Here is a 26033-nt window from a genome sequence, read left to right as displayed (position 1 = left end):
ACCCAACTGCTCCTGACCTAACATAATTGTGATAATGTATATACCTGTATTATAGAACCTTAGTGAAAGAACCATCTAAAAGTGAATCTGTTTATTAAGGAATCAAAAAGTGCAATTATATGAGAAAGCGTCTGGATGTTAATATATTTATTGTAACTGTATATAAGTATGTGTCAGAAGCATCTTTCTGACTAGGTACATTGATGTATGAATGATAATGGAAGACTAACACATTAACTGCTAGTGCAAGTTTGTTTTCCCTGTAAACTCTGTAAATAAAAAAAACAATATATAAACCCAAATTATTTTGATTTGTTTTTATGTCAAACGCCTAAATTAGCATACATGTCAGATTTTATCTCCAGGATCAAAACAAAGTGTGCAGATATAAACATTTTGAATCACATTCCTGCTAATACAAAAGCAAGCAATTTTCTTGAACCAGTAACAAAGGTTTTGTTGGCCAGTGTTGGAAAAAACTAGTTTTTAACAAATGAACACCACAATCAAAGCTACATAGCTGCCATCTTTTGTAGCAGAACTGTGGAATAGAGCGACCAACTTATCAAAGATATTTCAATCCTTGCTTTAGACTGATGCAATCACAAAGGAAGACACAAAATATTTTTGTATGCGGACACCTGACCATCACACCCATTGGATATCCCATTCTAAAACCATGGGTATTAATAACTATTAGAGCTGCTTCTCTTCTAGGAAGGATTTCCACAAGGTTGACACTATGGGGCCGATTTAACATTGTGCGAGCTGACATGATCCGATATTGTGGATCATGTCCGCTGCACATCGATAAATGCTGACAGAATACGCTGTCGGCATTTATCATTGCACCAGCAGTTCTTGTGAACTGCTGGTGCAATGCCGCCCCCCCCAGATTTGCGGCCAATCTGCCGCCAGCAGGGGGTGTCAATCAGCCCGATCGTATTTGATGGGGTTGATTTCCGGTGATATCTGTCTGCCGCCTCAGAGCAGGTGGACAGGTGATGGAGCATCAATCTTTAGACCACTGCTTCAGAACTTGTGTTTCTGGCGAGCCATACGCAGCTTGATAAATATGCCCCTGACACTGATGTTTGACAAGAAGGTCTGGTCAGTGCGGTTGAAGTCAGGGCTCTATGCAAGACACTCAAATTCCTCCACACCAAACTCGTCAAACCATTTCTTTATGGACCTTGCTTTGTGCACAGGGGCACGCTGGAACAGGGAAGGACCTTTCCCAAACTACCACAAAGTTAGAAGCACCCAACTGTCTAAAATGTCTATGTTTCCTCTGGCATTAAGATGACCCTTTTCTAGAACTAAAGGACCTATCCCAAACCCAAACTTGACAGTAAGCACTATGCACTCTGATAGGTAACGTTTGTATGATGGATTTTTAATTTATTATTAACTAAATATAATTCTATGGTAAAAAACACTAAAGCATTACAACTAAGTTAAGCAAAATAAACACTGAAATGGTCGTCATTGTTTCCAAAGAATTTATTTGTCACGGTGGAAGCTCTGCGTGCATCCTCAGGCTGTGTTGTTTTTTTAGAGATCCAGTGAGTGGTCTTATGAGATTGTATCATTCATGGTTTAAACTTTGTATTTGTTTTTTACATGATTAAAATAGCTCTGTTTTTAAAAATAGGCCTTAAAGCTAAGTATTTTAGCACAACACCATTTGACATTTTGTGCTGTTTTTTGCTAACCATGTGTGTCCTCTTTATAATACTATAAACTAACAATGTCATTGTTTATGAAGGACATCAGAACATGTTCATAACCCAGAGGAAAGGTTATATTGAAACTTATATCTTAGAGAAAAGAGACATCTGTGGTTAGATTCTTCATCTGCTAGAACCTGTACAGACGATGACTACACATAGCGTCAAGATTCATTGGCTTCATGGTGTTGTGGTGTAGAATATAAATATGCTGTAGTAAAAAGCTTTACAGGAAATTACAACACCAGAGATAACAGGGTTCCGGCATTCCATGTATCCACACAAACAGTAATTTAATAAATGTATCTATCTTGGAACATGCTGAGGTGATGTTTTTAAGTAATAGATAGTATTTAAAAATAAAAATCTGCTAGGTTATAGTCCCTGTGTAGGTTACAGTCACAGCGTAGGGGGAGGAAGGTTTTCATAGAAACTGAAAATTTAACAAATAAACCTTGCTTTACACAATACATTTTCCAGTGGCTCGTACAATGCCCACATGGCTGAATATAATAAATAACATCCAGTAATACGGACACTTTTATTAATATTATTTTTTTTAAGAATTGTCGCAGTCTGATTTTTGAGACTGTTCATTAGTTATTAAGGTCTGATTGACAGTCCCAATACCCAATGAATAAGAGCGACACTTTTAAATTAGTAATTAGATATTGGTTGATTACAAACTAATTCAATATTCATTAGTTAGATGTCTGTTTATCCAACAAAAAAATTTGATTGTTTTACAGTGATATTATGAAATGATTTGTCATAATTGAATGACTAATTAAGTGGCAACTATTAAGAACTGTATATTAAGCATGTTGCCTTAAGAGCCCCAATACATGAAATCTCACACATGAAATGAGAGCTTATTGATTAGCAGTTAAACAATAACAACTGCAACAATTTCAGAAACACGCTTGAAACACGTTAAATCTAAATCTTTGTAAGTGTAGAATATTTGCATCTCTGTTAGTCTTGCTGGATAAAACAAGAGGCATCCCTGGAACCTTACAGAATGTAGGATGTGATGATAAAAAAAAACAGACATGCAGGCCTCCATTTACCAACCCTCAGATGGACACAGGCAGACATCTCCGCCCCTGTCCATCCAGCATTGTGGCTAGTAGGTTAAGAATCAGCAGTCTGATGACCGCTCCAAAGCTGTATTACCAGCTTCTTAAATGAAGCCTATAATGTGGGTAAATAACATTTGATATAGCCAGTATGGCTAAATGCATCAACGTGTCTGTGGTTCTGAATAAACAATGTATGTTCCATTTTTAACTGTTGCAACTGTTACAATATGGCATTATTGGTGTGTACTACTTTCAATGTGATAAAATATTATAAGTTAATGAGTGCAGAGGTTTTTTCCACAAAATTTAAATGATCTATTTTCTGATTAATTGTGTTAATATATACTCCTACTTATGCAATATTTAGTAAAAGGTATCATGGTGACTTAAGGTATGGGGTTGACCAATTTTACTGACATATTTTAATGTTTATGGAAGTAAAGTATTGCTGACACATATTTTTTGGGTACAGCTATATGCATAATTTATATTTTTTTAAGACAACTTATTATATTCATTTTTAAATGCAGCATCGATTCAACGTATTCATTTTATTTAATTTGTGATTTAATAGTGAGAAAAACAAAACAAGGTGCTGGACAATCAGCTGCTATCTTGTTAGACTACAAATATATTGACCACCAGGCCAAACAGGTTGCAAACATACATGTTGATGGGTATACAGTTTTGTACTAAAAATCAGATTTTCCATTGGCAAAAGCTTCAAACTCAGCTATTTCCTGCTCATTCTGCGTGTCTTATTCACGCACTTTAAGTTCTCTATGTATTACCCTCCAATTTCTGCACTAATTATCTCTCATCTTCTATTCCTTCTCTTTCTTACTCTTATGAAACCCTCCTCACTCAACGTTTTTTACTGCAGCAACAGCAATACATAGGGATACTTTCAAAGGCAAATAGTGTGTAGTACGTCCCATGGGCCTCCAACTGCACTGCCTTGTTAAAACTCATTAAAGGGACATTATACACTCATTTTTTATTTGCATAAATGTTTTGTAAATTATCTATTTATATAGCCCATAAAGTTGTTTTTTTTTAAAATGAATAGTTTTGCTTATTTTTAAATAACATTGCTCTGATTTTTAGACTTCTAACTAAGCCCCAAAGTTTTATGTGAATACCGTCAGCTACCTTCTCCTGCTTGCTCCTGTTTGTGTAAAGGGTCTTTTCATATGCAAAGGAAGGGGGAGGGGGGAGTGTCTTATTTCCCAATTGCATTGGGCTTTCCAGCTAACTTTTCAACAGAGCTAACCTGAGAGCTTCTAAGTAAGTTTTTAAACCGTTTTATACTGGATTTTTATATCAGTATCTGTGCATCATATTCTTTATAGTAGTGTCTATTACATGCAGCTCTATGAAAATGAGTGTATACTGTCCCTTTAAGCTATGCAATATAAATTGTAATAGAGCTATCTAGGTCATCACTTATAATTTGCACCACTCCATAAAACATTCACATTTAAAATAAAAAAACATAGCATTAAAGCTACATTAATTTATTGGTAAACATAGAGACTAAGGGGCCGATTTATCAAAGGCTGAATGGCCCCTGATGCCCCTGTTTCCATGCGAGCCTTCGTATACGATCGGGTTGACACCCCCTGCGATTGGCCGCGAATCTACAGGGGGCGGCATTACACAAGCTGTTCACTAGAACTGTTTGTGCAATGTTAAATGCTGACAGCGTATGCTGTCTGCATTCAGCGATGTCTGGCGGACATGATACGCTACTGCGTAACATGTCCGTCAGACTTTGATAACTCGGCCCCATAGATTAGGACAGCTGATAGGGCCAAAAGATTTTTGTTTACCATCTCAATTGGAAGTGTATTCAACAATTCAACACCTTTTGTGCAAATTACTCTAAATTATTCCTGAACCTACTACCTTCCTACTATACATCATGGCCTCTTGCTCTGGTGTTGCTCTTTTTGAGAAAAATACTTTCATCCTTCGCTTTATTAAATCTGTTAATATATTTGAAGGTTTCTATCATGCCACCCCCTCTCTCCTTTCTCTTCTCTAAGAATTAAAGGGATATGAAACCCAAATGAAAGAAAAAATGTGGGTTTCATATACCTTTAATGAAGTTTTTCAGTGTTTAATTTTTTTAAACCATGTGCAGTTTTAGTTGTTTTCTTTTAAACAGTTTATATCCTTCTTGAGTCATGGCCTACAGGACAATACACAATATTCAAGATGAGCCCAAAGCCGTGGTCTGTAAAGTGAAATATTATGAATTTGAGTAACCTTTATGATGGTAAATAGATAGGAAAGAGTTACCATTTTAATGAAATCTTTTAAACTGCCCATTAGTACAAATATATATACATATATACACACATGTTATTTGCACATTTATATATATATTCATTAAAATTATGGTGGAGATAAAAGACTGAGATTAAAATCCTTCATGTCTCAAAATTAAATCAATACAAATATTTGCATAGGAAATTAGCACATCTATTTAAGATTCCCCGCTTACTTTTCCCCAGAAATACTCCATGTACAATGTTACCAATGCACAAGAGAATTCTGGGTATGATATGCAAATCAGATATGCAAATTCTCAGTTTTTTTTTTTAATATATATATATGTGTGTGTGTGTGTGTGTGTGACTAAATGATGATACAATTTTGTCATTTGCCACCTCATTTAATAAATGGCTTAGATTTAATAAACAAAAGTTTGGTAAGCCGAAAAACTTGCCGCAACATTGCAACTCAAACATTGCTGAATTCAGTGAATTGTATCCTCCCCTCATCACAATCTTAAACTGCAAGGAAGATGTGGCCCTATTGATTATAATGGAGCTGATTTTGCAATACATGGCTAATTATTGGCATAAAAAAACACTTTCAAAACATTACAGAACAAACTAAATAAAACAGGAAAAAGGATGTTTATAAAAACAGTTCACTCTAACATATGCACAAAGAAAACTTTTTAAAAAACAAAAGAAAGCTGCAATAAAAAACAATTAAAAAACGAGACAATCTTGTCAACTTTGAAACAGAAAGACACAACCACAAGACAAAATACTTTACAAAGGCAATAAATTGTTTTTTAATTCAATATATATATATATGAAGTGATACTCAATGAATTTTGAAAATGATCTTTCCGTTACTTCAAGGTCCCTCAACAACCTGAGCAGCTTTTATGAATCTAACCCAATGTGTGATTATCTTTAGGAAGAGAGTATTCTTTTTCGGAATTTAGCTCATTGTTTTAAGTGTGTGGATCCAATAAGAGCTGTTTTAGAGAACACACATTTGTAAGTTTGTAATTGCATTTTATTTGTACAATTACTACAAATGTGTTTATTTAAACAGAATATTTGTTATCCTATTCTATTGAAAGAAATGGATGTTTAGTCATTTACTAATGAAGAATTCATCTATGACATTTGAGAGTTGCCTATTTATGGGACTGACTCACTGCCAATTTTAATGTTAAAGGTTTATTCATCTTTAATATTAATCATACACTTTATTTACATTAATAGCTTGTTCTCTGTGTAAACTCAGCGGTACATGTGCTCATTGTCTTGACTTGAGAAGATCCAGTGTTGGGTCTGAAACTCTGCCAGGCAGTTCTAAATTTAAACTGCGATAAAAATAAATTGATGGTTTCGCTTTCTTCTGGAACACATCTCTATTAACTAAATATTAGTGAAATTTTGTCATTGTGAATTTGATGATATTGTTTCACCTCGTGCTCTTTTACTACTTTATATCTTATAGTAACAAAAAACAATAGCCAGTTAAACAGACCATCTTAGCTCTGATGCTTTTAGTGTTATCACATTCTGGCCCATTGTATTCTAATTACTTTAGTTACATTATCAATACTCAGTGGTCCAGTTAGTGCACCCCAATGGCTGTACATAGACTAACACAATTTAATGTAATACATTTATATTTTAGTATACTTACTTAGACTGTGTGCACGCTCTCCAGGCATCTAATTCCACTGAAAGCTGCTCAATCTGTAGGGGAACAGACACCTCTCGCCGTTTCAAAAGCTGACTATAAATGTTAAAAAAAGCAAAGTAAAAAACATGCAATAAGAAATATGTTAGCAGTAGAAAACACCAGTTAATATGAAGTCATGTTTGACAACAGAACATCTGTGCGTATACACCAATAAAGACCTTACAAATAATACGGTAACTGTATTACACAATAACTGGGTGCTGCTGCATATGCTAATAATCTTACTCATTCACTACTCATTCACTACTATCTTTAGTGACAGATTATTAGAATAAATAAAACAAGACAAAAGTAGGGGAGGATAGTTACAATTGCATGCTTATATTAACACAAGTGGGCTACATAATGAAAAGAAAATAATTAAAGGTTTTGTTCCATTTAGATTAATATTTTCTTTTTATGGGTTATTTCCATTTTAATGATTCTACAGTCCACTTACTGGATGTTATAGAGGCATTTCACCTTTCAATCAGAAATGGGATTTCCTCCATAACATAGCCTCCCTTGTGTCAAGTGGTATAGTAGCCACAATTCCCATTGTAGTACCTGCATCATATGAGGGCATGGCATCTTACATTTGGCATCCCTTATTTTTTAAAAGGGTTATTTATTGCTTTAAGTTAATGATGGTCTAGAGCAGATCTTTCCAAACTTTTTATGTCGGTGACACACTTTTTAGACCTACATCATTTCGCGACACCGTAATTCAGTTGTACTAGCAAACAGGAGTTTAAACTAACTTGTTTTAAGAGACACGGACACATACATAAATGATATAATAACAAAATGTATTTACAAGTCATAGTATAGCCTTCTCTGGGGCCTCCTCTGCCCGTCACCACTTTCTGTCGGAGTACCGCAAGGCTCTGTCCTTGGTCCACTTCTCTTCTCAATCTACACGTCATCACTAGGTTCCCTAATAAAGTCCCACGGTTTCCAATATCATTTGTATGCCGATGACACCCAAATCTACTTCTCTCCACCAGACCTATCTCATTCCTTGCTAACCCGTGTCACTAACTGTCTTTCTCACATCTCTAACTGGATGTCCTCTCACTACCTCAAGCTAAACTTCTCCAAAACTTAGCTCCTTATTTTCCCCCTTCTTCCAAAATCTCCACCCCCAATCTCTCTATAACTGTCGACAACTCCATCATTACTCCTACCCTGCATGCCCAATGTCTCGGGGTCACACTTGACTCAGATATTTCTTTCACTACTCACATTCAGACTTGGCTAAAGCCTGCCGCTTCCACCTTAAAAACATTGCTAAAATTAGACATTTCCTTACACAAGACACAACTAAGATTTTCATTCACTCTCTCATCCTTTCCCGCCTCGATTACGGCAACTCTATCCTCTCTGGTCTCCCCACCTGCCGCCTAGCTCCTTTACAATCCATAATAATTGCCTCTGCCAGGCTCATCCTCCTTACACGTCGCTCTTCATCTGCTGCACCTCTCTGCCAATCCCTTCACTGGCTTCCTTTTGCCTCTAGGATTAAACACCAAATTCTCACTCTGACATGCAAAGCCCTCAACTGCACTGCCCCCCCTATATCTCAGACCTTGTCTCCAGATACTCTCCCTCCCGTCCCCTTCGCTCTGCTCATGACCTCCTACTCTCCTCCTCTCTAGTTACCTCTTCGCACTCCTGTTTACATAAATTCTCCAGACTGGCTCCCATCTTGTGGAACTCTCTGCCTCGCTCCATAAGACTCTCCTCTAGTTTTGAAAGCTTCAAGCGCTCCCTAAAAACTCTACTGTTCAGGGATGCATACAACCTACACTAACCTTTCTTTATACCAGTTCCTCTCCTCCATTGCTATCCCTTGAATCCCTTTAGCATGTGTACCTAAGTGTCCAACTGTTCGTAGATCACCTTCTTAAGAGCTGACTACAACAGTACAACTCTTGGCAGGGCCCTCTACCCATGTGATCCCTATAATTGTTTTGTTGTACTCCACATTTGTTTATAGCGCTGCGGAATCTGGTGGTGCTCTACAAATAACTGATAATAATAATAATAGTATGTAAGTATGTGCAAGAATTTAAAAAAAGTTTAATAACACCAATAGCTACTTACTATTTTAACCCTTTAAGGACACAGTTTTCAGTTTGCTCAATTGTTTTATGACGGAAAAATTCCGTCATATGTCCTTAAGAGGTTGGATGTATGAGGTTGATGGGATAAACACAGTTTCTAAATATTTGGTGGAATATTAGATAAAGACACTTGCATTTCATCATCAAGCATTTTTAAGCTTCCACTTCCTATCCATATATCAAGAGCAGAAGCAGCAATGCACTACTGGGAGCTAGTTGAAAAAAAACAAATCACTTTGACTTCTGACTTCAGCTCAGCGTTTAAGCTGCTGTCCACAGAGCTCTGCTAGTCCAACTGACTACTGCCCGCTCTGCAAGCACACTGTTGTCCCACTCATTGACTACACATGCAGTCACGAGCCGATTGAGGAGACTACACGTGCAGTCAGGAGCCAATGTCCCGCCAAAGCCGCCAATGGGAATAGTTTCAGGTCCTACTGAGCTGCGCCAATAGGTTAAGATGATCTGTGACCCACTAGGTATCAATCATGTGTCAACCATGTGATATGCGTGGCAGGCAGGTGGAAAGTCGGAAACCAACATTTTTTTTTAACAAAAAAATTTAAACTTAAAAGAAATTAGTGCTAAATCAGGGACACACCTTCACACTGCCGCCGACACACTAACGTGTCACAACACACAGTTTGGAAAGCACTGGTCTAGAGACTAAATGTGCACAGAGAAAAAAATGTTTTCAAATAAATATTTATTTTGTTTCGATCTATATGCAGTCATTTGGTTGTTGGAATGAATTTGTTAAAGAAATACATTTTTCTGCAATTAAATATGGCAGCAGCTTAAACATCTTAAAAGTTAAAGTAGTAGCTAGTGATACTGCTTGAAGACAGCAGCAACACAAAAATTTAAAAAAAAAATAAAAATACTTATACCCTGATCCAAAAATAAATCAACTGAAAAAAAACATTGCTGGATCTCTAACAAATAGTGTAAACCTGTCATTATTTTGCATTCTTTTAGAATCCAACTACACATGTCTACTAGGGACGCAGGACCCCCTTTCCCCTAAAATCCCTAGTGCCTTATGTTGCAGGTGGTCAAAACTGAACATTAAAAGCCATCCAGATACTATTTTTGGGAATGCTCATATCTCATTTGAATTATTTAATGTCTTTTTTTTATAAAGTTACAAAAATCCCCCAATTTTTTTTAAACTATATGTTTATAATATATGATCATGATCAAAAATCTTACCTTTCACATTTGAAACTTTGCACATTGATATTTTATGTTTTATATTCAACAATCCTTTTGATAACAAATAGGTTAAAATAAACATCCTGTGAACATATTTTATACATTTTTTCATTGTATTTTACTTTGCTTTTTTGTTCATTGAGAGTTGTTCTTTTACAAAAGACATAAAATACAATTTTGGATCTGTTGATTATTATTATTATTATCATTTATTTGTATAGCACCGCCAAATGTCCTTCTTTCACATACAGACAAAGCATTCAGGGTTTGTAATACTTAAAGGGATACTAAACACAACTTTTTAATTTTATGATTCAGATAGAGCATGCAATTTTAAGCAACTTTTTAATTTACTCCTATTATCAATTTTTCTTCGTTCTCTTGCTATCTTTATTTAAAAAGCAGGAATGTAACACTTGGGAGCCGGTTCATTTTACGTTCAGCACCCTGGATAGCGCTTGCTTATTGGTGACTACATTCAGTCAATCAATAAGCAAGCGTAACCCAGGTTCTGAACCAAAAATTCGCCGGCTCCTAAGCTTTACATTCCTGCTTTTAAAATAAAGATAACAAGAGAACGAAGAAAAATTTATAATAGGAGTAAATTAGAAAGTTGCTTAAAACTGCTGCTCTATCTCAATCATTAAAGAAAAAATTTGGATTTAGTAGCCCTTTAATAATAGCATCTATCAGAGAAGCTGAAGACTGCGATTCATAGGAAAATATATCAGTATAATAATATAAAATACAATCGCCTAGATTACGAGTTTGGCGTTAGCCTTATAAAGCAGCGTTGAGAGGTCCCAACGCTGCTTTTTAACGCCCGCTGGTATTACGAGTCAGGCAGGAAAGGGTCTACCGCGACTCGAGGCTACCGCAAATCCCCTTACTTCAATTGCGTATCCTATCTTTTCTATGGGATTTGCCTAACGCCGATATTACGAGTCTTGGAAGAAGTGAGCGGTAGACCCTCTCCTGTCAAGACTCCTACCGCATTTAAAAGTCAGTAGTTAAGAGTTTTATGGGCTAACGCCGGAACATAAAACTCTTAACTAAAGTGCTAACAAGTACACTAACACCCATAAACTACCTATTAACCCCTAAACCAAGGCCCCCCCCAATCGCAAACACTAAATATAAATATTTTTAACCCCTAATCTGCCGACCGGACATCGCCGCCACCTACATTATACTTATGAACCCCTAATCTGCTGCCCCAACATCACCGACACCTACATTATAGTTATTAACCCCTAATCTGCCGCCCCCAATGTCGCTGCAACCTAACTACACTTATTAACCCCTAATCTGCCAACCGGACATCGCCGCCACTTTAATAAATATATTAACCCCTAAACCGCCGCACTCCTGCCTCGAAAACAGTAATTAATTTTTATTAACCCCTAATCTGCCTGCCCTAACATAGCCGACACCTACTTACATTTATTAACCCCTAATCTGCCACCCCCAACGTCGCTGCTAATATAATAAAGTTATTAACCCCTAAACCTAAGTCTAACCCTAACACCCCCTAATTTAAATATAATTTAAATACATCTAAATAAAATAACTACAATTAAATAAATTATTCCTATTTAAAACTAAATACTTACCTGTAAAATAAACCATAAGATAGCTACAATATAACTAATAGTTACATTGTAGCTATCTTATGATTTATTTTTATTTTGCTGGCAACTTTGTATTTATTTTAACTAGGTACAATAGTTATTAAATAGTTATTAACTATTTAATAGCTACCTAGCTAAAATAAGTACAAATTTATCTGTAACATAAATCCTAACCTAAGTTACAATTACACCTAACACTACACTATCATTTAATAAATTACCTAAACTACCTACAATTAATTACAATTAAATACAATAAACTAAATTACGAAAAAAACAAACACTAAATTACGAAAAAAAAATAAACACTAAATTACAGAAAATAAAAAAATGACAAGAAGTTTAAACTAATTACACCTAATCTAAGCCCCCTAATAAAATAACCCCCCCAAAATAATAAAAAGCCCTACCCTATACTAAATTACAAATAACCCTTAAAAGGGCCTTTTGCAGGGCATTGCCCCAAAGTAATCAGCTCTTTTACCTGTAAAAAAAAGAATACAATACCTCCCCAACATTACAACCCACCAGCCACACACCCCTACTCTAAAACCCACACAATACCCCCTTAAAAAACCTAACACTACCCCATTGAAGATCACCCTACCTTAAGCCATCTTCACCCAGCCGGGCACCAGTGGTCATCTGATCCCTCCAGAAGACTTCATCCGATGGGCCAGAAGAGGACATCCAGACCGGCAGAAGTCTTCATCCTATCCGGGCAGAAGAGGACATCCGGACTGGGAGAAGGCTTCATCCAAGCTGCATCTTCTATCTTCATCCATCTGACGAGGAACGGCTCCATCTTGAAGACCTCCGGCGCGGAACATTCTTCTAGGCCGACGACTAACAACAAATGAATATTCCTTTAAATGACGTCATCCAAGATGGCGTCCCTCGAATTCCGATTGGCTGATAGGATTCTATCAGCCAATCGGAATTAAGGTAGGAAAAATCCGATTTGTTGATGCTATCAGCCAATCGGATTGAAGTTCAATCCGATTGGCTGATTGGATCAGTCAATAGAATTGACCTTGAATTCTATTGGCTGATCAAATCAGCCAATTGGATTGAACTTCAATCCAATTGGCTGATTAAATCAACCAATCAGATGAAGCCTTCTCACGGTCCGGATGTCCTCTTCTGCCCGGATAGGATGAAGACTTCTGCCGGTCTGGATGTCCTCTTCTGGCCCATCGGATGAAGACTTCTGGACAGATCGGATAACCACTGGTGCCCGGCTGGGTGAAGACGGCTCAAGGTAGGGTGATCTTCAATGGGGTAGTGTTAGGTTTTTTTAAGGGGGTATTGGGTGGGTTTTAGAGTAGGGGTGTGTGGGTGGTGGGTTGTAATGTTGGGGGAGTATTGTATTCTTTTTTTTACAGGTAAAAGAGCTGATTACTTTGGGGCAATGCCCCGCAAAAGGCCCTTTTAAGGGCTATTTGTAATTTAGTATAGGGAAGGGCTTTTTATTATTTTTGGGGGCTTTTTTATTTTATTAGGGGGCTTAGATTAGGTGTAATTAGTTTAAACTTCTTGTCATTTTTTTAATTGTCTGTAATTTAGTGTTTATTTTTTTCTCGTAAATTTAGTTTATTGTATTTAATTGAAATTAATTGTAGGTAGTTTAGGTAATTTATTTAATGATAGTGTAGTGTTAGGTGTAATTGTAACTTAGGTTAGGATTTATTTTACAGGTAATTTTGTACTTATTTTAGCTAGGTAGTTATTAAATAGTTAATAACTATTTAATAACTATTGTACCTAGTTAAAAGAAATACAAAGTTGCCAGTAAAATAAAAATAAATCATAAGATAGCTACAATGTAACTATTAATTATATTGTAGCTATCTTATGGTTTATTTTACAGGTAAGTATTTTGTTTTAAATAGGAATAATGTATTTAATTGTAGTTATTTTAATTAGATGTATTTAAATTATATTTAAATTAGGGGGGTGTTAGGCTTAGGGTTAGACTTAGGTTTAGGGGTTAATAACTTTATTATAGTAGCGGCAACATTGGGGGTGGCAGATTAGGGGTTAATAAATTTAAGTAGGTGTCGGCGATGTTAGGGCAGGCAGATTAGGGGTTAATAAAAATTAACCAGTGTTTGGAGGTGGGACTGCGGCGGTTTAGGGGTTAATACATTTATTAAAGTGGCGGCGATGTCCGGTCGGCAGATTAGGGGTTAATAAGTGTAGTTAGGTTGCAGCGACTTTGGGGGCAGCAGATTAGGGGTTAATAACTCTAATGTAGGTGTCGGCGATGTTGGGGGCAGCAGATTGGGGTTCATAAGTATAATGTAGGTGGCGGCGGAGTCCGGAGCGGCAGATTAGGGGTTAATAATAAAATGCAGGTGGCGACGATGTCGGGGGCGGCAGATTAGGGGTTAATAAGTGTAAGATTAGGGGTATTTAGACTCGGGTTCATGTTAGGGTGTTAGGTGCAGACATATTTTTTATTTCCCCATAGGAAACAATGGGGCTGCGTTAGAAGCTGGACGCTGCTTTTTTGCAGGCGTTAGGTTTTTTCCAGCCAGCTCAGCCCCATTGTTTCCTATGGGGAAATTGTGCATGAGCACGTTTTGCCAGCTTACCGCTACCGTAAGCAACGCTGGTATTGAGGTGAGATGTGGAGCTAAATTCTGCTCTACGCTCACCTTTTTGCGGCTAATGCCAGGTTTAAAAAAACCTGTAATACCAGCGTTGGCTTAAGGTAACGGTGGAAAAAAAAGGAGCGTTAGAGCCGCAAGCCTTACCGACAAAAACTCGTAATCTAGCCGAATGTATGTTATAGATGGTGGACAGGAATACTGGCTTAAGTTATTAGCAACTTTTAAGAGGTTGGAAAAAATATTATTTGCCTCCTGTAGCTGTATGGCTGGAATCTAGGACATAGTATGTTAAATTATTGATCATTAAATAATTTTAATAAAATGTATGTGTACAAATGAATAGATGCAAGTGCTTCAGTGCAGTGCTTAATGTTACCACAACATTAAACTAATATATCATATTACCCTTGCTGTTGATGCCTGTTCCATGGCTAGAAACATAATCTATATTAGAGATTGCTATACTTTTTTTATCTCCTTTATGCATGTGCTAAGCATAACATCATATGAGCTTTATCATGAAACTGATTTTCATTTATCACTGGGGCCAATATTGTTATGATGAATCACTCTTTTTAATTGAGGCCACTGCAGAGGTGAGTAATATACTTGTGCAAAGCACATTAGGTTTACATCTGTTTTGTGATCTGCTGGTCAGCATTAAGAGGTCTACTGGCAGATAAAGATCTGCTTTTTAGTTGTACCTTAACTATATGATTTTATTTTTTGGATTTCCTATAATAACTAATTCTAAACATGGTTTACGTTTTCCATATTTCTGTTGTCTTTAAAGGGACACTGAACCCAAATTTTTTATTTCGCAATTCAGATAGATCATAACATTTTAAGCAACTTTCTAATTTACTCCTATTATTAAATTTTCTTCATTTTCTTAGTATCTTTATTTTAAATGCAAGAATGTAAGTTTAGATGCCGGCCAATTTTTGGTGAACAACCTGGGTTGTTCTTGCTGATTGGTAGATAAATTCATCCACCAGTAAAAAAGTGCTTTCCAGAGTTCTCAACCAAAAAAAAAACCTTAGATGCCTTCTTTTTCAAATAAAGATAGCAAGAGAACGAAGAAAAATTGATAATAGAAGTAAATTAGAAAGTTGCTTAAAATTGCATGCTCTATCTGAAATAAATTTGGGTTCAGTGTCCCTTTAACAGGAAACACATTAACATAATGATTTACCTTGTGTACTCATAAAGTGCAGGAACGATACTGGTGTAATGTCTTCTTATAGCAAGTAAAGCACCAGTGTAACCACATAATATGAGGAGTTCATTGCGAACTCTGTAAAGAAACACAAAAAAAGGAGTTAACCATGCATAGCTATTATTTTATCACACATTTGGTAATGTAATTCCGCTATACATTCCAATAACACTTATAGCTATCATCGACAGAAATCTATTTGTCATACCACTGCACATTTTACTAAATTCTAGAGCTATCTGACTTGCATTTTACAGTTCATTAATTTCTAGAGTTATCTTGGATACCTCTACACATTTCACTATCTATTTATATTTAAACATTTCACTAAAGTCTAGGACTTTCAGACAAAGCACTATATATATTGCGTGTTTGGTTCCAGACCACGGCAATAAAACAAATATAGCAATATAGTGAGTCACACTACTTTTTTTGTTTCCCAGGGCATATAAAAGTTATATTTACACTATACTGTAGTCTATCAAGTGTGCAATAGCATTATGTCAAAAAAACAAATGTACATACCTTAATTAAAAAAATACTTTATTGCTAAAAAAATGCTAACCATCACCTGAGCCTTCAGTGAGTCATAATATCTTTGCTGATGGTGTGTATATATAGGTGTGTGTATATATGTGTATTTATGTTTATATGTGTATACAGTATATGTCAGAAAAATGGCGCTGAAAGACTTTGCTTGACACAGGTTTGCCCCAAACCTTCAATTTGTAAAAAGAGCAATATTTGTGAAGCGCTTTAAAGCGAAGCACAATAAAACGAGGTATACCTGTATATATATATATATATATATATATATATATATATATAACCACTTTATTAGTAACACCTGTTCAATTGCTTGGTAACACAAATTACTAAGCAGCCAATCACATGGCAGCAACTCAATGAATTTAGGCATCTAGACGTGGTAAAGACGACTTGCTGAAGTTCAAACCGAGCATCAGAATGGGGAAGAAAGGGGATTTAAGGGACTTTGATCTACTGGGATTTTTACACACAACCATCTCTAGGGTTTACAGAGAATGGTCTGAAAAAGAGAAATTATCCAGTGAATGGCAGTTGTGTGGACGAAAATGCCTTGTTGACGTTAGAGATCAGAGGAGAAGGGGCAGGCTGGTTCAAGATGATAGAAAGGCAACAGTAACTCAAATAACCACTCGTTACAACCAAAATATGCAGAATACGATCTCTGAATGCACAACACCTCGAACCTTGAAGCAGATGGGCTACAGCAGCATAAGACCACACCGGGTGCCACTCCTGTCAGTTAAGAACAGGAAACTGAGGCTACAATTTGCACAGGCTCACCAAAATTGGACAATAGAATATCGGAAAAAACATTGCCTAGTCTGATGAGTCTCTATTTCAGCTGTGACATTCAGATGGTAGGGTCAGAATTTGGCGTAAACAACATGAAAGCATGGATCCATCCTGCCTTGTATCAACGGTTCAGGCTGGTGGTGGTGGTGTAATGGTGTGGGGGATATTTTCTTGGCACAAAGAATTAAGGCAGTTCTTAAGGCAAAAGGGGGTCCAACCCGGTACTAGCAAAGTGTACCTAATAAAGTGGCCAGTGAGTGTGTGTGTGTGTGTGTGTATATATATATATATATATATATATATATATATATATATATATATATATATATATATATATATATATATATATATATATATATATATATATATATATATATAAATCAGTAGAGGATTGCACTCCAAGCAAACAAATGATCCAATGCCCTGGGTGCAGCAAAGCAGGCAAATAAACATGTAGAAGAAAGCGCACTCCAAGGGATCCTTAACCAGGCACTTTTATTAAGTGAATACATAATAAAAGTGCCTGGTTAAGGATCCCTTGGAGTGCACTTTCTTCTACATGTTTATATATATATATATATATATATATATATATATATATATATATAGGTATCAATATATATTTTACCAAAATACCATCAGTTATACAGTATTGTGCAAAAGTCTTAGGCCACCATTAGATTTGTTGTTTTAGCAATGGTATAATGACCATATATTATTTATCAGTCTATTTATTAGAATAAAACCAGAAAACACAGGATATTTGTATGCAGCATTAAAAAACAGAACCCCCCCAGAAGAAAACAGCTTCTATAGGCTAAAGTATTTAGTGTGACCTCCCCTTACACTTGAGCAATAGTAGGAACCTGGCTCTCATAAACCTAAATAGAATAGAAACCTAATTAATGTCATTGCTAACAGCTTTATGTGTCCTACTATTTCATGCCAAAATTACTGCTGTGAAAAAGGTCTATTACACCAGGTTTGTGCAAGACATGCTTGAGCATTACATACACATGTGGTATGAGTTTAATTCATTGGAAGCTTGCTAATAAGACCAACTTTCAATCACATCATTCCATCCAAAAGTCTAAAAATCACAGAATTTGACAGACATAAAGTCATACGTTTGCAGCAGCAAGGCCATTTTCAAAGGGAAATCAGAAAAAAATGGATACTCAAGATGTGGTATTCAAGCTGTTATAAAGACATTTGAAGAATCAGGAGAGGTCAAGGACAAAAAAAGGATTGAAAGGCCTAGAAAACTTTCTAAATCTGAGTTTCTTCTTTGAGAGACTGGAAGAAGTCCATCAAGGACCCGGCTTAGCATCTGGCAGCTTCATCGGGATGCCAAGTTGACCTTTCTACAGGCCAAAGAAGCTTGATAAGGAATGGTCCTTATGGAAGGGTAGCAGCCAATAAACCACTTTTTTCAGTAGGGGAACAGGGTCAGAAGGCTAAGATATGCTAAAGCTCACAATGATTGGAATGAAGATCAGTGAAAAAGAGTATTATGGAGTGAAAAATCCAGTTTTTAAATTTTTGGGTCCAATCGCCGACAATTTGTGAGAGGAAGAGTTGGAGAGAGATGGAAGAATGAGAGCTTGTGGCCTTCAGTGAAACATGGTGGAGGGTCTATCCTGGTTTGGGGCTGCATTCTGCCAGTGGTGTTGTCAATATTGTCCAAATTGATGGGATCAAGAATGCTGAAAAGTACAGACAGGTTTTAATTGATCATGCCATTCCTTCTGGAAAAGCATCTGATTAGGAATGATTTTACTTTTCAGCATGATAACAATTCCAAGCACACTGCTAATGCAGTAAAATCATATTTGGAGAGAAAAACAGCTGATAAAACACTAACAGTCATGGACTGGCCTCCACAGAGTCCAGACTTAAATATCATAGCGGCAGTATGGAATCACCTGGACAGAGAAAGCAATAAAAGACAACTTAAATATAAAGAAGAACTATGGGAAGTGCTGAAAGAAGCCTGGTATAATATACCAGAAGATTACTTCAGGACAGTCTACCCAAAAGAGCTCAAGATGTGCTTAGTGCCAAGGGAGGCTAAATACTAGCGCTGCGGAATCTGTTGGCACTCTACAAATAACCGATAATAATAATAATAATACTGACTTTTGCCTGAAGAAGCCATTTTTTTCTGAAAACAAACATGGATGGTCATTAAACTTTGCTAAAACAACAAATCTAAAGGTGGCCTGAGACTTTTGCACAGTACTGTATGTAGAAATATGTATTTATGAATAAATAAAACATTCTTTTATCTGGAGAACTTTGGAATGTGAAATATTAATATTTGCAAATCGGTTTAGTGCCCTTGAGAATACACGATTGGATGTGCAAGTGAGTAGGGTACAGATTTTTTTTCACTTTTTTTGCTCCATTGACTTCTATGGGGGGATACGTTAACACAGTCACACTATTCTTACTTTGGCTTTTTACAAGCATCGCGCAAGCAAAGACATTTTACTTTCAACTTGTAGTACAAGCGCAACCCGACGCACGCAAAAAGCTTACTTCTAGCAGAAGAGTGTTAAATATCACTCCACTCATAATCTGGCCCTATGTGTCTACACTGTGATGAGAGTGGGAAGTGATGTCACCAGATTGGGGGTGGGGCTTAGGTCCGGTTGTCTGTGTCGCAGTTACTTAGTGAGATCAATGCTACCAGATGTGTGTTTCCATGCTCTACAATAAAATAGAGTTGTACCATCTTTGCTGTGTCCTGCATGTGTCCTGCATCTCATGACATGGTGTCAGAAGTTCTTGCCTGCGCTTCTGTTTCCTGATCGATGACGATGTCAAAGTTTACCCCACCTGAACCTTTTGATTTCTCTTAACCTGCAGCTTGGCCCACATGGCATCAGCGGTTTCAGCGCTTCAGGATTGCTTCCAAGCTTGACAAGGAGAGTGGTGAAGTACAAGTTAATTCTCTTTTATACTCTATGGGGAAAGATGTGGAGCCAATGTTCAATGCCTTTACTTTCCAAGAAGGGGAAGAATTTGACTTTGAAATAGTTATGAATAAACTCAGTGCCCACTTTGTGCCCAATAGAAATGTGATTCATGAGAGAGCTTGTTTTCACAAACGTGCTCAGCGTGTGGGAGAATCTGTGGAGTCATTTGTGCGCAGCCTGTATGAACTAGCTGAATTCTGTGAGTTTGGTGTTGCTAAAGAAGAGCAAATCAGAGACAGAATAGTCATAGGAATTGCAGATGCTGAAGTCTCACTGAAGCTACAGTTAGAGTCTGATTTAACATTAGATGGGGCTATTAGGGTGGCCCGCCAGAGTGAACTGGTGAAAAAGCAAAGTGCTGATCTGAGGTCTGAGAGTATTGTGGATGAAGTGCAGCAGTTCAGGAGAGCTGCTAGTGAAAGGCACAGTGTGAGCGGTAGACCAAGGGCAGCAGATAGGCCCAGAGGTGGATGGGCACAGCATGCCCGATGCACACGGTGCAACCGTGCCCATGATCAAAGTGTCATATGCCCTGCTAAAGACAAAAGATGTAGAAAATGTAACAGGATGGGCTATTTTGAAGTGGTGTGTAAGACTGAATATATTAAGGAGATGCAGGTGATTAGCGACCAGGAGGGTCAAGAATTGTCCTTTGTGGGGTCTGTTGTTGAACGGCCGGGTTCAGAAGATGATTGGAGGGATACTCTTACTGTAATGGGAGCCAAAGATGCCTTTAAGATTGACACAGGAGCAGACATCACTGTAATGTCTCTTGCAGCATTCATAAAACTGCCTCGACAGCCCCAGCGGGTGAAAGTTACAACAAAAGTCCATAGTTCTGGTGGCCGCATTGATTGTGTGGGGAAATTTCTTGCCAGATGCGTGTACAAGCAAAAGAAATTCCCCATGTGGGTGTATGTGATTAGAGGTCAGTGTGTCATTAACTTACTGAGCAGAAAAACAGCCTGTGGTTTGGGCCTAGTAGCCAGAGTGAATGAGATCTCAGAAGATATGTTTGGTGAATTGGGCCTACTGAATTGCAACCCAGTCCATATATCACTTAAAGGTGATGCAGTCCCATACAGCATTACCACTCTCCATAGAATTCCAGTCCCGCTCATGCCTCAAGTGGAGAAGAAGCTTCTGCGTAGGAAGAACATGGGGGTTATTGAAGAGGTTGTTGAAGCAACTGACTGGTGTGTCCCCATTGTGCCTGTTGCGAAGAAAAATAGGAAGGTATGCATATGCGTAGACTTGAAAAGGCTGAATGAGGCGGTAAAGAAAGAAAGATATGTGCTGCCGACACTTGAAGACATAGCTCCGAAATTAGTTGGGGCGAAGTTCTTCTCTACATTATATGCTTCTAGCGGCTTCTGGCAGATACCTCTAGATCTAAAGTGCCGCAAACTGACTACCTTCATTACACCAGTAGGTCGGTTTTGCTTTTGCAGACTCCCCTTTGGGATATCCTCTGCTCCTGAAATCTTCCAAAAAGAAATGAGCTCTCTCCTAAGAGACCACGTGGGCACGGCAGTTGTCATGGATGACATCTTAGTGTATGGGTCTACATTGGAGGAACATGATCAGTGATTGAGCTGTGTGCTGCAGACTATCAGAGAGTCCGGGCTGAAGTTAAACAAAGAGAAATGCCATTTTAGGAAATCTGAGTTATGTTACTTTGGGCATATCATCAATGAGGATGGCATCAAGCCAGACCCCGAGAAAATTTGTGCTATTGAACAGATGAAAAGTCCTTCTGAGACAAATATTGGGCCTTGTAAATTATGTGGGCAGGTTCCTTCAAGATTTATCCACAAACTATACCCTATCACAAAGTTGCTAAAGAAAGATGTTGCCTGGGTCTGGGGACCTTCACAGGAAGAATCTTTTATGCAGGTCAAGTCGCTGCTGGGGTCTGCCCCAGTGTTGGGGTTCTACGACCCTTCCAAAAAGACTGTGGTTAGTGCTGATGCGAGCAGTTATGGATTAGGGGCCGCCCTCCTGCAGCTGAATGAAAACAAACAGCCTATCGCCTACTGTTCCCTCACCCTGAAGGTTGCTGAGTCAAAATACGCCTAAATTGAGAAAAAGTGGCTGGCTGCAGTTTGGGCCTGTGAGCGTTTTCAGCATTACCTAGTGGGTTTAGAGTAATTTAGTCTGGAGTCTGATCATAAACCGCTAGTCCCTCTAATCAACTCCTATGATATTGACAAAACACCCCTAAGATTCCAGAGACTTCTAATGAGGCTGCTCAGGTTCAACGTTCAGGCAGTGCATGTGCCGGGGAAACAACTGGTTGTGGCGGATACACTGTCCAGCCTCCCGCTGGCTGCTGCTGAAGAGTCTTCAATGGAATCGGATGTGAAAGTGTATGTAGATTCAGTTCTGGCCTCTAAGTCCATTTCTTCAGGGAAACTAGAACAAATAAAGAAAGAGACATATTTAGATATACAGAAAATCAAGAAGTTATAAAGTACATAAAAGAAGGTTGGCCCGAGAGTCGGGCAGTCTGGATGTCTTTAAGTTCTTACCAGTCAGAGAGGTCGCAGCTCACGGAGCTGGATGGGTTGGTGCTGTTCCAAGACCGCATTGTTTTTCCTGTCAGCATGAGGCAGGAGATGTTAAACAGGATTCACGATGGCCACTTAGGCATTAAAAAAGTGCAGAGAAAGGGCAGCTATGGCAGTATGGTGGCCTGGGATCAGTTCCGACATTGCAAGTCATATGTCTAAATGTGCCTTTTGCCGGGAACACCGGCCTACTCAGAAAAGGTAGCCCTTGATTTCTACTCCGCTGCCTGCAGGCCTGTGGCAGAAAATAGCTGCTGATTTGTGCCAACTGCACGGGAAAAAGTTCCTAGTCATGATCGACTACTATTCCAGGCATTTGGAAATTGCACCTTTGAATGAAATCACAAGTCCCTCCGTTATCACTCGTCTCAAGAGCTTGTTCACCCGGTGGGGCATACTAATGGAGTTGGTGAGTGATAACGGAATGCAGTTCGCTTCAACAGAGTTCAGTTCTTTCAGCAGAGAATATGATTTTATACATTCCACATCAAGTCCACATTACCCGCAGGCTAATGGAATGGCTGAAAGGGCAGTTCAAACAACAAAATTCATTCTGAAGCAATCTGAGCCGCACCTGGCCCTCCTGTCCTATAGGGTGACTCCCATTCAAGCCACGGGAATTTGCCCGGCACAGCTGATGCTAGGGCACCAGATTCGCACCACCTTACCCTCTGTGGGTGTCTTCCAGCTAACTAGCTCTATTCCTCAGGACGACAGGAGACATTCTGTGAGGCCCTTGCAGGAGCTGAATGCGGGACAAAGTGTCAGAATTAAACTGGATGATGAGAAGAAATGGAAGACGCCTGCTATGGTAATTGGACACTCTCCAAAACAAAGGTCTTATGTAGTCCTTACTGATGGAGGGACAGTTACACACCATAATCAAAAACATCTTCAGCCTGTACCTGAGAGTTTGGAACTGAATGCCTCAGTACCAACGCCGGTGGGATCCCCTGTTTTAAAAGGGGTGCCTTCCCCTCAGCAAGATCACAGCGGGGATATGTCTTTGCCTCCAGCAGACTTTCAATCACCTTCTTCTGTATCAGAGGACAGTTCATGTAGAGTTACATCAAGCGGAAGAGTGGTGAAACTTCTGGCCCGATATCGGGATTAACTTTAGTTAGAACAGTGACTGGAAGTATGGGCAGAATAATCCCATGGTCACTGTGGACTAGGGTAGTCTACCCCAATGTTCAAGTCAGGATGTAATTCATGTTGTTTATATTTTCTGTTATATACTATACAAAACTGTTGTTGTATACCTTGTTATTTGTTATATTCAAATGAAAAAAAAAGTATACTTCGTCCTTTGAAAAGGGGGAAGATGTGATGAGAGCTTGAAGTGACGTCACCAGATTGGGGGCGGGGCTTAGGTCCAGTTGTCTGTGTGGCAGTTACTTAGTGAGATCAATCCTACCAGATGTGTGTTTCCATGCTCTACAATAATTTAGAGTTGTACCATCTTTGCTGTGTCCTGCATGTGTCCTGCATCTCATGACATACACTTTTCTATTTTTTTGGTGTAAAAAAGATACTAGCTCCCTATTAAACTGAAAACCATCCCAGGAATATTTACCAAGCCTCACCAGATTGCTATCCATTGCAAAGTTGGTTAATGAATAGAATTTAACATTTTATATTACAATCTCAAAGTGTTTAATGTCCCTTTAAAAAGCTGAGATGAAAGGCTTTATATGTGTTTACTGTAATAAATATGTGTGTAAAAGAGAAATAAAAGCACTATAAATAAAAAAAAAAAAATAGGAAAATAAAGATTAGGTATTTAAAAAAGACGTTTACAGCTCAGTGATAGGCATTTCGTCTTCTGGGTTCACCTACAGTAATTTAGATCAGTTTGTAAATTTACTAAACTGGATAGACCTCCACAGTGAGATAACCCACTCAGGAAATCATTTTCTTAATTCTGTTTACCAAATTCTAAATCTGCTAGTATATCCAATTCTTTTTATAACATTTGTAAAATATATTACTACATTTATTTCTATCAAATTCTAGGTTGCTTAATTTATGAATCCCCTGCAGTGTAAAAATAGTTTTGCCTTTTTTGTATTGTACACAATGCTATAATTTTATTGTGAATATACCTTATAAAAAAGTTCAATAAACCGTTTTGTATTTTAAAAACAGCCTTTATTCGATGATTTATTTGCCTTAAAGATGTATAAAGTATTTTGGGTTAAGTGAGCAAAAAAAAAAAAAAAGAGACATTTATCATTATTATTGTTACTATTATTATTACCATGACAAAAGAGCAGGGTCACACTTAGCCAATGGCACCCCTAGGCACAGGTTGTGTATGGTGATGTTTCTGCTAATGTGCCCTCACAATAGTCAGTCTATAAAGCAAAATCAGCTTGAAAAAAACCTATACATTACCTAATACAGGCCCTTGCTGGCTATAATTAGAACTTGAATACACATAACACATAATGTAAAATGACTGGAATGTATTGGAAAGGTTAATTATTTTTCCAGGTAGTTGCATGTTGCATACAAGACCTTGCAACATTCAACAATGGCTATTTGAAACAGACAAAGTTATACTCACTCACTACATTTATGGAGTACTAATCTTTCAGTTCGTATATAACTCAGAAGACCAAGAATGGGACAAATGGAATCCAATGTCCAGTCCAAAGTGCTAATTTGTTCTGTGATATTAAGAAAAGAGAAAAAAAAAATCACTACTATTTTATCATATTTTAACATATATCACCTTTTTCCTTACTATATGGGATGAACAATAAGAAATAGCGAAAAAGAATAGGAAAAGGGTGCAAATAATTGTTACATTGTTATCATTTATTTGTAAAGTGCTGCTAAATTATATGGCTTCAGGTACATGAGTAGGAGTGTACAGTGACACTACTACATGGTAAAAAAGAAATTTAGATACATAATATTAAATAATGAGAAACCTATAGGGAGAAAAAAAACATAATTTATGTAAGAACTTACCTGATAAATGAATTTCTTTCATAATGGCAAAAGTCCATTAGCTAGTGAATGCATACAAATACACCTCCCACCACACTCACACCTTAATTTAACGTATAGCCAAGTAGTGAGGTGTAAAAAGGAGTAAAAAAGCATACAAAAAAGAGGAACTGGAAAATAATATTGTGCTTTTATACAAAAAAAATATAACCACCAAAACAAGGTGGGCCTCATGAACTCTTGCCATTATGAAAGAAATTAATTTATCAGGTAAGTTCTTACATAAATTATGTTTACTTTTATGTAAATGCCAAGAGTCCATGAGCTAGTGACGTTTGGGATAAAATACCACTAGAGAGGGAGGGATAAAATAAAAACAGCTATTTCTGCTGAGAAATGAAATCCAAAAAATAAGTTCTTCGTATAAACAGAAGAATCAAACTGATACAGCTGCCTGAAGAACTTTTCTACCAAAGACTGCTTCAAAAGAATCAAGTACATCGAAATGGTAAAATTTAGTAAATGTATGCAAAGAAGACCAAGTTGCTGCTTTGCAAATCTGA

General features: G+C 37.6%; 1 protein-coding gene across 2 annotated transcripts in view; it reads right to left on the bottom strand.

Moving 5' to 3' along the window:
- WDR17 (WD repeat domain 17) overlaps positions 1-26033 on the bottom strand; it is a 343395-nt gene that overhangs the window by 13682 nt on the left and 303680 nt on the right. For both annotated transcript variants that reach the window (XM_053703848.1, XM_053703847.1), the window contains exons 26-28: positions 25082-25184; positions 15597-15698; positions 6776-6868 (exon numbers count right to left, since the gene is read on the bottom strand). In XM_053703848.1, the coding sequence (XP_053559823.1) occupies positions 6776-6868; positions 15597-15698; positions 25082-25184 (298 nt within the window). The remainder of the gene's footprint in view (positions 1-6775; positions 6869-15596; positions 15699-25081; positions 25185-26033) is intronic.

The sequence above is a fragment of the Bombina bombina genome, chromosome 2 (assembly GCF_027579735.1).
Source record: "Bombina bombina isolate aBomBom1 chromosome 2, aBomBom1.pri, whole genome shotgun sequence".
NCBI lineage: Eukaryota > Metazoa > Chordata > Amphibia > Anura > Bombinatoridae > Bombina > Bombina bombina.
The sequence above is the reverse complement of the archived record's forward strand: the minus strand, read 5'-3'. Positions and strand labels throughout refer to the sequence as shown.